Source organism: Clavelina lepadiformis, chromosome 2, assembly GCF_947623445.1.
Source record: "Clavelina lepadiformis chromosome 2, kaClaLepa1.1, whole genome shotgun sequence".
NCBI lineage: Eukaryota > Metazoa > Chordata > Ascidiacea > Aplousobranchia > Clavelinidae > Clavelina > Clavelina lepadiformis.
The window spans coordinates 9,726,366-9,738,648 of NC_135241.1; the positions used below are offsets into that span (position 1 = coordinate 9,726,366).

At 41.0% G+C, this 12,283-nt stretch overlaps 1 protein-coding gene across 1 annotated transcript; it reads right to left on the reverse strand.

Annotated features, from left to right (window-relative positions):
• Nucleotides 1-1,092: 1,092 nt before the first annotated feature.
• Nucleotides 1,093-4,306, reverse strand: LOC143446896 (uncharacterized). The gene is made up of 2 exons (XM_076946751.1): nt 2,632-4,306; nt 1,093-2,279 (listed from the first exon to the last, which is right to left on the reverse strand). Exons 1-2 carry the CDS (start codon nt 3,409-3,411, stop codon nt 1,290-1,292), a joined length of 1,770 nt encoding a protein of 589 aa, XP_076802866.1. The 5' UTR covers nt 3,412-4,306; the 3' UTR covers nt 1,093-1,289.
• Nucleotides 4,307-12,283: the final 7,977 nt, after the last annotated feature.

A 12,283-nucleotide genomic window follows, 5' to 3' on the forward strand; every position in this document is an offset into this window, starting at 1 on the left:
AAGGTTTATGAAAGGTCTGTATGAAAAGTGTGTTTGTAGAAATGGGACGTGATAAGTTCTTCTGATGTAATTACGACTAGAGTTTGGAATATAAGAATTTGAACTTTATGAACGTTGTGTTGACTTAAAGTAACAAGAGATAGCATAATCATCGGAGTCAAAAAGAGTTATAAACGAACAATTAAAGCCTTTGTCTTTATGTCATCCAAAAACTAATAGGCTGTGATGATATTATAAAATTGCTTGCAAATCGAATGCCGCATAGAATACTTGTTTACGGAAATCGGCAAAGCAAAGCATTGCGTTACGTAATCGATTACTCTCTGCTTATCGTATTAAGTCGTGACAAAAATGTCGTGCATGCCTATATTGCGTGTGTTATTATTCATAGTTGTTCAATATGCGTTACAGTCTACTAAGTCAACCCTAGAAAGTGGTCGACTTTATTATGTAGCTGTCCCAATGCTTTTATTTAAAATGTAATCGTTCAAAGAAGCTTCAATATAATCAGCATATACAGTTGTCGTGGTGAACAATTAATTCTAAGATTAAGAAAAGCGAAACAACGACCTTGAGACTCATTTACCATCGAGGACATTAAACAATTCAACGAACAAACATTGTAATTGAAGTGGTCGCCCTTACAGGCTAAGGAACGATAAACAACCATTTCATTACAAGGCCTATAGGGTGATAATGTTCGAATGAAATTGTTATAACTTATTATTCATGAAATTGTTAGCTCATTCATCTTATTTTAATGAAATTGTTATTTTCTTTCATTCCTAACTGGCACACTACCTAATGGTGTAACAGTATGAGTAACTTCAGTTGCTGTTAACTAGGCCTAGGGGAAACCAGTGTAATTTGGACCCCTTAAGCAAAATCTTTGATAATAACGAAAGTCCTTGGTCGATTTCTTCCAAACTTCACTTGTTTATTCACATACATGAAAGGTACAACATAACGAAGTATCGGGCTTAAATAATTTAAACTGGAGGTGCACTACCAAATTAAATTTTTTCATGCTAAGGGTCCAATTTACACAACTGTTGTGTAAAATGGACCCCTTTCATTTTTGAACAAAACATACAACTTAATATTCAATTTTATTCGGATAGCACCTAACTTCACTGTATAAGTTTCTAATTCAATGACACTGCTGGTAAATAGTCAATTTTAATTTTTTCAAATGAGGGGTCCAATTTACACAATGTGTGATTGTGCAATCTGGAACCATCGATAACTCACAAAAATAGAACAACCCATGCAAAAACAGAAACACACATTTACGAACAGTTGTCGCAGTAATAATACTTGGAATCACTAATATCAGCACATTCTTCATGGGCCCATTCCTTGCAGTTTTTGCATTGAATCCAGTCTTCATCTGCAGAATCTCCACACACCAGGCAGATGGAATTCTGTTTGTTCTCTGTTTTCCTTCCTCTCTTCTGTTTCGTTTTTTGTGCACCGCCTCTTTTTGTCACATCACTGTCTCTTTTATTCAGAGTGTTTTTATGAGGAGAACTTGTCAAAATTGTGGCGCGTGAAGATTTTCGCCGTTTGGTACCAGGATTCATAGATCGGATTCGCTTTGGTAGAGGGCTGATATCTGTGACAGTTACAACACTTTTTTTTTTCTCAGAATAAGAAATGGATGAGAGTAAGCCTAGAGGGCTGGCTTGCATGTCAGAAACTAGATTGCTGGTTTCAGCTGTTTTGTTGATGCAAGCAGGAGTGGTGTTAACTGCAGTTGAGCTTGCATTTTCCACTAGAGCTGAGCTTGTGGTGGCGATTAGATCATCTGAATTCTCAGCTGGATCGGGTTGATCTGTGACATCAGCAGCAGCAAAATCACCGTCATTAGAGACCAGCATATTAACTGGATAAATTCCGGCCTTTCGAAATCCATTCACCGCACAGCTAACATTTGCAGCTTTTCCATATGCAAGACCAAACAAACGACAAATTTGAAACGCAGAGACTGCTCGTCCAGGATTTGCACGCAGCCACTGCTCAATTTGTTGATAATAATAGGTCTTCAGTGGTTTGAAAAAAGTTAAATCTAATGGCTGCATCCGATGACTGGTGTGTGGTGGTAATGAAAGCATAATAACACCACTTTTTGATGCCAACTCTAAAGCTTCGATATTGTGCGTGTGGCTTTTATGTCCATCTAAGATCAGCAGGACCCTCTCTTCTTGGCTAGGCTTTGCATGCTGGCTGAAGTGTTTTATCCATTCCAAGAATATGTCGTTGTTCATCCATCCCTTTTTCTGAAAAAAGGTTCAAAATTTATTACGAACTATTGAGCATAGAGAGACTAACATTTTGTAAAGCAAAGCCAAATTTATGCACCATACAGTGATAATAAAACCAACTTTTACAAATAACAAATTGTCAGTATGAGCATAGTTTAATTAATTTATAGCCCAATTGGTTGAAACATTTGAAAACACTAGCAAACGTAAATAGTGCAGGCTATAAAATTTGACATCTTTAGCATCCCAGTGGTAACAACCACCATTTTGACAGTCCTACATAGATTCAATGTCGGCACACATAGCATCAACATAGAAAAGATGGGTTTTGCCTGGTAGGATTGCTAGACAATTAAACATGACTCACTTGACAAGTGAACATGCTTCCTGGAGGAGCTCCATCCTTCAACTCTTCCTTCATACGCACTCGTGGAAAGATGAAGCCTGGTGGGACAAAATTTCCTGCTGCACTCATGCAACAAATAACCGTCACATTTTGTCCTCGCTCTTGACTAGTTATCGAGCCAACTTGATATTTCCCCTTCTTAGCTAAAACTTTTGACAATTTCTGAACAACGTTTATCCCAGATTCGTCCATATTATAAATTCTGGCAGCAGTTAAGTTGTTCTTTTCATAAATGTCATGAATGAGTTCAAAAAACTTAGCTATCTGTGGTTTGTTAAATCCGGATGCTCTCGCTAGTGATGTTGCCTCCGGGGATCGAAGAGATATTTCTGGATGCCTTTTCAGAAATCCTTTCACCCTATCATAGCCAGCAATTTTCTTTTCTTTGTTGAATCTAGTAGAAATGTTATTAGCTTCTGCAATTTGGAATGCAAGCTTTTGAAGGTCCATCAATGTCAAGCCATAAAACCTGGCTTCCATATCTTCAATATGCTTTGCCAATTGGTTTTCAATCTCTTCCGGGAGGTCAGTAGATCTTCCTAACATCTTGCGGCTGCCAAGAGCAATCTTGTTCTTCTTTTTCAGTCTTCTTAGAAGAGTCGTTTTGGGGACATGAAACTGTTCGGCTGCTTTTTTTATACCCATTGTGCCATCTCTTACAGCCCCTATTGCATGTCGCATCGCTTCTTCATCCCACTTTCCATACACTCCTTTGCTCTTACGCTCAGCTCTTGTGGTCATGTTTGTACTAAGTTCAAGATCAGAAGGATCACAAAATGAAAGTTTAATATCCTAAGAAAACAGGTAATGTTATCTGCCTCTACGTGTAATTTAGGGGGGGAGGTCCAAATTACACGTTTTATTGCGGTCCATTTTACACAAATCTAATGTGGCATTCGGATAGCCTAATAATTGCAATAATTTATATAAATTGGCATTTTGCATAAGTTTGCATTTTCTCTGGCTGGAATTAAGTAAATGTTAAAACAGACGTATTTATCGTGTTAATCTCTTATTCAAACAAGAAATTCTGAACCGACATATTTAACGCAGATTGAAGTGTTTCAAATAGCATTGTTTTCACGGCGTAAAGTTTGAGTGTACTTGAAAACGTTCAGATAACGACAATATGCGACACGTGGTTTTATGGTAGCAATGATTGGTTCTAGTATCTTTAATCACAATCGTAGTTTCAAACCAACATGTGATGTAGTAAGTGTGTCAAGTGGTTTTCTGTACTGGTGTAAAATCGATTTGAATTCTTTGTGATGAAAAGCTTAGAATAACATGGACACATGTACACGTGTGATAGCAGTTAATTTGGCACTCGCTCATTGGTCAATATTTTAGTATATAAAACAAGTGTTGGATTTAAATCGTCTCTTGGAAATTCTCTCTTCTCTGAGTTATTTCCCTTGTTCTGCTGAATTGAAGTTATTACTGAATTATTATGAAAGTGGGATCATGGTGTAAATATTGCTAATTCGATACAACTTATTCGGACAATATAACAACTAAACTTTATGAAGTTGGTGTTGATTTAAGAAGCAATATAGAGACAGTAAACGCAACGGAGTCAAAGACAATCATTAGCTCGGAGTCAAACAGTAGACTTGGCTCAGGCCAGTCTAAAACCAATCCAAACACTACCTCATCCCATAAATGGTGACCCGACTTTCTTCTACAACAAGAAGAAGAACACTGCACCTCTGAAGAGCAAGTAACAAGACGAGAAGTTCACCGCAACACACTCGGATTACCACTACTCTGCGACGTTGGATGTCTTTGGGATATATATCGAACTGCTTATCATTGCGGTAATGTCTTTGTTATTATTTCTTCATTACCTTGGTAGTTTTCTATTCATTTATTGTTAGTTTATGGCATCTTTTCCACCAATTTTCGGCACTAAGTATAATTTGCGCTCGACTAAAACCAAACCTACGTTATCGCCTATCTTTAATAGGACAACGCGATCGACGCCTACCCCAAATTTTATAAAGTCGCTCATAGAAACAAGTCCTACATCTAGAACCAGTATAATGTCTAACCCTACAACGGAAACCCTCGCTACTGTAACCTCCCTAGTAACTGTACCCGATAGTAATATAAATCGGTTGCCGGATTCAAATGTCGTTACTTCAGTTCTGAATGAGCCGATAGTTTCTCCATCGACATCGAGCAGACAAAACCCCGTCATGTCGACGTTCGTAGTCCCGCCAAGTGGTAGTTTTGCCTCCGATGGTTTTCCAGTCGATAGAGGTGTGCGCGCCTCAGGATCGTCGCTGAATATACCTAAGCTTTGGCCTAAGAATATTTTTGCCTGGGTATCTGTTGTTGAAAACATCTTTGTGGAACATAACATTCTATCAGAACGTGCGAAATTCTTACATGTTATTTCGGCTTTGGACTCTGGTCATATAGATCGTGTTAACCATGTAATTTTGAAACCGAACGCCGAGGAGCCATATCAACATCTGAAACATGAGTTAATCAAGCAGTTTATGGCCAGTGAAGCTTTGCGCTTGAACAAGTTATTATCTGCTACGGACATAAATAGCACGACTAGGCGTCCTAGTGATTTGCTGCGCGATATGCGAAATACACTTAATCAACATGGTCAAATTGATCCGATGGTGGAAACGCTTCTCAAAAAGCTTTTACTCGATAGACTTCCAGCGGATGTTCGCAAAATTTTAGCGGCTTCACCAGAATTGACTTTGAGTGAATTGGCGGATAGAGCAGATAACATTTTGCAAGTATCTAACCCACACATGTTTGCGGAAACGACAGAAGGCAAATTAGACGCGAAAACAAGCGCTCATCAACCTCCACAGGCGGATGCTACGCAAATGCTTATTAATGACAATTTTGAACAACGTATTACTCAACTTACTAATGCTCTAAATCAAAAACAAAACGATACAAGAGGTTCTGCAGCAGATAACGTGTACCGTTCGCCGCCGTCTTATCGTGCTCCACAGAGATATCGACATACTCAGGACCATGCAGGTCATACAAATTTTCGTCAACGAGTTCCGTTTGCGCACCAAGCAACATTTCGTCCGGCTTTTCGTCCTGCCCAGGACGGGCGTAGGGCTGGAAGTAGTCACTTCAACAGACCAGTTGCGCAACAGCATAACCAACCACCTGTATGTTACTATCATGCTATGTTCGGCCGAAATGCTTACAAATGCAAGGAACCGTGTGTTTACCATGCCAGATTTGCAAAAAACGACCAGGGTTCTCCTTCACGCCTTTATTAAATTCGGTGGAGGGGAACAGAAGTCAAAGACCAACGTTTTATGTATATGATTGTAACTCTGCCCTTTCATTTTTAGTAGATTCCGGTAGCGATGTCAGTGTCTTACCCAGTAGTTTTAAAGGCACGGGAGCCCGACATCCGATCACGATGCAAGGCCCCACTGTACGCTCCAGAATCCGTTGTTCTGCGTCGAGCAAGCTCAAATTGGATTTAGGTTTTTCTTTCTGCTGTCCATGGTCGTTTTATATTTGTGATAAGTTACGCCAGCCAATTTTGGGAGCTGACTTCTTACGCCATTACGGTCTTTTGGTAGATGTTAAGAACAGACGTTTACTCCATCCATATTCTCATGAACAGGTTTCCGCCCAGTATTGCGGAGGAATCAGGAAGAAAATTGGCATATCTAGCACTGCTCTGGATCATATTATCAGTGACGATGACGTGGGCATATGTGAACCACTTCAAGCTTCAGCGGCGAATACGTCACGCTGCGACCGAAGCACTTCAGTAGATAAGGACCCTTCGGCGACACAAACCGTTTTGGACGCGAACAACAGCGATTCTAAGCCACCTTTGGCGCTGCTGGAGGAGTTTCCAGAGATAACTGCACCCTTACGGCCGAATTTGAACCCTAAACATAACATTAAACATTATATCAATACAACAGGACCGCCTGTTTTCAGCCGCTGCCGACGTATATCACCGGAACTAGCTCGCGTACTACGGAAGGAGCTGGACAAGCTGCTGGAAGCCGGAATCATCACACCCGTTTCACAGGAATCACAATGGGCATCCCCCATTGTTCTCGTCAAAAAGAAGACAGGTTCATATCGATTGGCGATTGACTACCGGATTTTGAACCTCCAACTTCCGAGAGACACATACCCCTTACCTCATCTACAAGACTTTCTCAATGAACTCGATGGTAGTACCATATTTTCGGTTTGCGATTTAAAAGCGGCCTTTCATCAAATCCCCGTAAACCCTGCAGATGTCAGTAAAACTACCTTTACTACGATTTTTGGAAATTATTCCTATAAATTTTTGCCCTTTGGCGTCCGGAACGCCTCTCAGACCTGTCAGCGCTTAATGAATCATGTTTTTCAAGGTGTTTCCAACGTGGCAACCTTCATTGATGATATTTTGATTTTCTCCAAATCGCCGGAAGAGCATAGGGAGCACTTACGCGCTGTATTTGAACGACTTTCCAAATTCGGACTGGTGATTAACAAAGAGAAATCCATTTTCTTCCAGGAGGAAATCAAGTTTCTGGGTCACATGGTGAGCAAAAACGGGATTCTCCCCTTACGAGACCGCGTAGCTGTCATTCGTAAATATCCATTGCCCGATACGGTCAGGGAGCTTCGCCGGTTTCTGGGTATGTTTGGATTTTATAGACGCTTTATTAAAAATTGTGCTGCTTTACTTATTCCCCTAAATTCGATGTTGTGTAAAGTCAAACGGCCCAGTCAGAAATTGGTATGGTCTGAAGACGCCAAGCAAGCTTTTAACGACTGTAAAGAACGTCTAGCTTCTGCGACGGAGCTGTGTTTTCCCAAAATCAATGCTAATTATGTTTTGTCATGCGATGCATCTGGGAAAGCGGTTGGTGCGGTTTTAGCTCAATGCATTGACAATAAGTGGCAGCCCTTGGCATTCTTTTCCAAAGCGCTCAACTCAGCACAGAGGAACTACAGCACTTTTGATAGGGAACTAACTGCTTTATTTTTGGCCACCCGGCACTTTGCAGATATTCTGGTTGGCAGGTCGCTTACCCTGGTCACCGATCACCGCCCTTTAACACAGGCCTTCCAAAACGCTGGAAAATCTATGTCCCCGAGACAAACCCGTCAGTTCAGTTACTTATCTCAGTTTACAGACAAGCTTATTTACCAAAGTGGACTTAGTAATGTTATAGCGGACAGTTTGTCCCGTTTAGAAATCAATGCTTTTCAGTTGCAGGACTACACTATCGACTATGAACAATTCGCTCAGGATCAAATGGCTGACGCATCGGTAACAGCACTGCTGACCGACCAAACTGGCCTGAAATTGGAACGCCGTAAACTCCCGGATTCGGACCTATCGATCCTGGGTGACATTTCACAGCAGAGGTTTCGACCGATTGTGCCGACCGCGTATCGTGACGTCATTTTTCACAACATTCACTCGCTCTCACACAGTGGATTTAAGAGCACACTCAAACAGATTGGCGAACGCTTTGTATGGAGTGGTATGAAAACGGATATCAAAAATTTCTGTCGCACATGTTTGCCATGTCAACAAAGTAAAGTTAGCAGACATAACAAAACACCCTTACAGCCGCACAGTGAACCCACAGAACGATTTCGGTTTATTTTGGCAGATATTGTTGGACCATTGGTGGAAAGTGACAATTGTCGTTACATTTTAACATTTGCTGACAGGTTCACGAAATGGGTTGAAGCGATTCCTATACCAGACGCCACTGCAGCGACCATTGCCAGAAATTTTCTGCTGCACATTGTTGGACGCTACGGAGTACCTGAGCAACTTCACACCGATCGTGGTCAGGTGTTTATGAGCAAACTTTTCACAGACTTATGCAGGATCCTGGGAGTCAAGCTTGTTCATTCCCTGTCCTTCCGACCTTCATGCCTGGGATTTTTGGAACGCACCCACCGAACGTTAAAAGGTGCCTTGAGAGCGTGCGAATTTCCGCAGAATTGGACGGCCAACTTGGGACTAGTACTTTTGGGTTTGCGGACATCGCTCAAGGAGCATGTAAACTGTTCCCCAGCTGAGCTTGTGTATGGCTCTACCTTAAGAGTTCCCGGGCAGTTTTTCGAAGCCCTGGACGATGACACGCCCTCACCTTCTCAATATGTGCAACATTTAACGGACTTTATGGCTACCTTGCGGTGCACACCGCCAGTACATCATGCAACTCCGCCAGTGTACATAGACAAAAGTCTTGCGGACTGTACGCATGTGTTCGTTCGCGTTGATGCTTCTAGGCCTAGCTTATCTCCTCCGTATGCAGGACCTTATAAAGTTTTGGCCAAATATGACAAGTATTTCACATTGGCTATTGTAGGACAGCATCCTAATGTGTCAGTAGACCGTCTTAAAGTAGCTCATTTGCCTGTTTTTGATTCTGTAGATATAGTCATTCCGCCTATGAAAGAGACGGATATAGTTGATGAAGTGGTTCGTGATACTAATGATATCTCTATCGCTGCAGATTCCAACGTTAATTTGAGTGGACTTCCGACCTATCCGGTGGAAACTGCTGGAGATCTTGACGAAGAGGAGATAGACTGGGACGACTTGAACGATATTTCACCTATACGCACCACACGACGAGGACGTCAAATTCATTTGCCGAAGCGCTTTCAAGAATAAGCATGTACGTGCCACTTGCCTTGTACTTGATTTGCATAGTTGTGGTCTCCCAACCGACAATTGGCTTACAAACCTTTAACCTGTGTCAACCACATTACAAAAAGGGAGAATATTTTATACCTCCGCCGGAACCATGTTTGCATAAGAAACATACTGCAATTCACCAATGCACAGCCACAATTTATGATCCTAGTCACCGTTTAATCGACATCGAGGTTTTTGTATGCCGTACGTTTATAACTACCTCAATAGCAACCCATTATTTTTTTGGATCCAAAAGTCACGATGATAGTACAGTAGCTGGACCGGCTCCTAACCCGGATGCTTGCGATCTTTGGAGAAGAACCCTTCAAGCACCAAATGTTGGAGAGTTGAAGCAGCAAAACGAATTTACATGGGCGACCAGAAACAAAGTCAAACGCAGTTACAGCTGGCCCTCTACTACCACTACACGAACAATCAATGGCATCCTGAACAAATCGATTTTGAAGTATGATCCGGTAACGCAAAAGCTCATGTCGAGTATCGCCACTTTATCGAAGTGCCAAGTGTCTTCGGGTTCCTGTATTGTGGGAGCCAGAACATTTATATGGAAATTTAAACAATCGTTTCAATGTCCTCAGACTGTTCCTCAGGGAGTCCATAAACTGTTACTACATTACCACAAAGAACATTTATACCGAGTGCAAATCAAAGCTCTTGGGATTAGTGTGCATCATCGTGCAAAGTGTGCTGAAAAGACATTTCAATGCTACAGCCGAAACGCCATTTGCACGCCTACAGGATTGATTCTGGTTCCGCAAAATTGTTCGGAGCTTGCAGCTTTAGACTTTTACAAACCCGCGACAGTCAAACAGCAATCCAACGACGTACATAGCCGCTCGTCCAGTTCGGAAGCCGGTGCCCTTGCAAGATTCATGACGGAAAGCAATGACAATATGGCTGACCATGTGTCTAATCTAGTGGACGATATACATTACCTAGAGTGTCAAGTTGAAACACTCGTCTCATCTCTTTATGCGCTGGTCGCACGTCAATACCCCGGGGAAACCTTAACCGCAATTAGCGGACAGAAAAAAGCAGCCGTCACCATCGGTGATCTTATAACGGAAATTCAATGTTACCCAGTATCGGGAACCGTATTACGAAGTCTGGTATATAAGGGTCAGTTTTCTGCTAGGCCCTTAGTTGAATTCTTCTATAATAATGGTACCAAAACGCTCGGTCAAATCTACCGAGACGGAAATCTTTATAGAGGAGTTCGATATGTAGAATCCTATGTTCCTGGTCGCATATTCTCATTTAACATTGGTAACCAATTTTATCAATTTGAGAATTACTCTCTGAGTCAAATAGACTCGGATGTGCAAGCCTTACGTCCGTCCTTCGCACCAGTGAACTTTACAGAACCAGACATTGATTTTGAAACCTTTATCGATGACTATCCTTCAGAAGAAGACCAAGGATTTGAAGACATCCAAAATATGCTAGTATCGATGAGCCATTTCAAGCTCGCACATGATAAATTTTACCATTTTCTAGATGCAAATACTGATCAAACTAGGGATTACGATTTCTCTAGCGTCAGACACACGATCGAAAATACCTTCTCCAATGTATTTTTGAGTGTTTTATCTTCTATTACAAATCCTGTTTTAGGCGGGATATTGGTTATTTTACTATTCATGGCAATGTTTTGGGGCTTTGTCTTAACTATTTGGGCAATTAAGTTTTACAGAGGCCATGTAGTCGACTTGGCACGATCTCTCATCTCTCGTGTCCGTCGCCTCCGTCAGCCAGCCATGGAAGAAAACGTCCCTCCCGACGATGCTCCAGAAAACAGAGAGGATTTAGTTGTAACACAAGAGGTCCGGCATACCGATGAAAACCCCAATGAACCGCTATACCCTAATTTACGTCAGCATTAGGCCTTGTCGCGGCGTTGTCCTATTACGGTTATGACGTAGGTACAGCGCGAACGTCTTACCTTTACATTGCGTTTCCTCTTGTTCACATAGCTGATTCATACCTTGTGTTTGTGTGTTATTTTCTTATATGTAGGTGTCTACTTATATGTAGTGTGGTACTAGGCTTTGTGTGAAATTACAATTACGATTCTTTTATGTTCCTTTGGTTTATGGTAAAAGTATATAAAAAAAACATATCAAAATATTTAAAAACCCTTCTATATAACATAGCATTAGTGAAGAATGTTTACTGCTGTATTTTTTTCTTTTGCATATTTCCACATGTGTACGTTCATTGACTGCAAGATTCTGGCTGGAGAGAAAACAAATTCTGCATTCACATTGCAAGCTGACAACAACAATCTTGCAAGCTGCCAACGCCAATATTCCTACCTCGAAGCTTTTTGGGTTAGGGGAGTTATTGTGGCATTCGGATAGCCTAATAATTGCAATAATTTATATAAATTGGCATTTTGCATAAGTTTGCATTTTCTCTGGCTGGAATTAAGTAAATGTTAAAACAGACGTATTTATCGTGTTAATCTCTTATTCAAACAAGAAATTCTGAACCGACATATTTAACGCAGATTGAAGTGTTTCAAATAGCATTGTTTTCACGGCGTAAAGTTTGAGTGTACTTGAAAACGTTCAGATAACGACAATATGCGACACGTGGTTTTATGGTAGCAATGATTGGTTCTAGTATCTTTAATCACAATCGTAGTTTCAAACCAACATGTGATGTAGTAAGTGTGTCAAGTGGTTTTCTGTACTGGTGTAAAATCGATTTGAATTCTTTGTGATGAAAAGCTTAGAATAACATGGACACATGTACACGTGTGATAGCAGTTAATTTGGCACTCGCTCATTGGTCAATATTTTAGTATATAAAACAAGTGTTGGATTTAAATCGTCTCTTGGAAATTCTCTCTTCTCTGAGTTATTTCCCTTGTTCTGCTGAATTGAAGTTATTACTGAATTATTATGAAAGTGGGAT

What these genes read in the sequence shown, in the direction of transcription:
- LOC143446896 (XM_076946751.1), bottom strand. Translation starts at nt 3,411, where the DNA reads ATGACCACAAGAGCTGAGCGTAAGAGCAAAGGAGTGTATGGAAAGTGG. An exon ending in GAAGCATGTTCACTTGTCAA is followed by an intron (nt 2,280 to 2,631) that starts GTGAGTCATGTT and finishes ACCTTTTTTCAG; the next exon opens with AAAAAGGGATGGATGAACAA.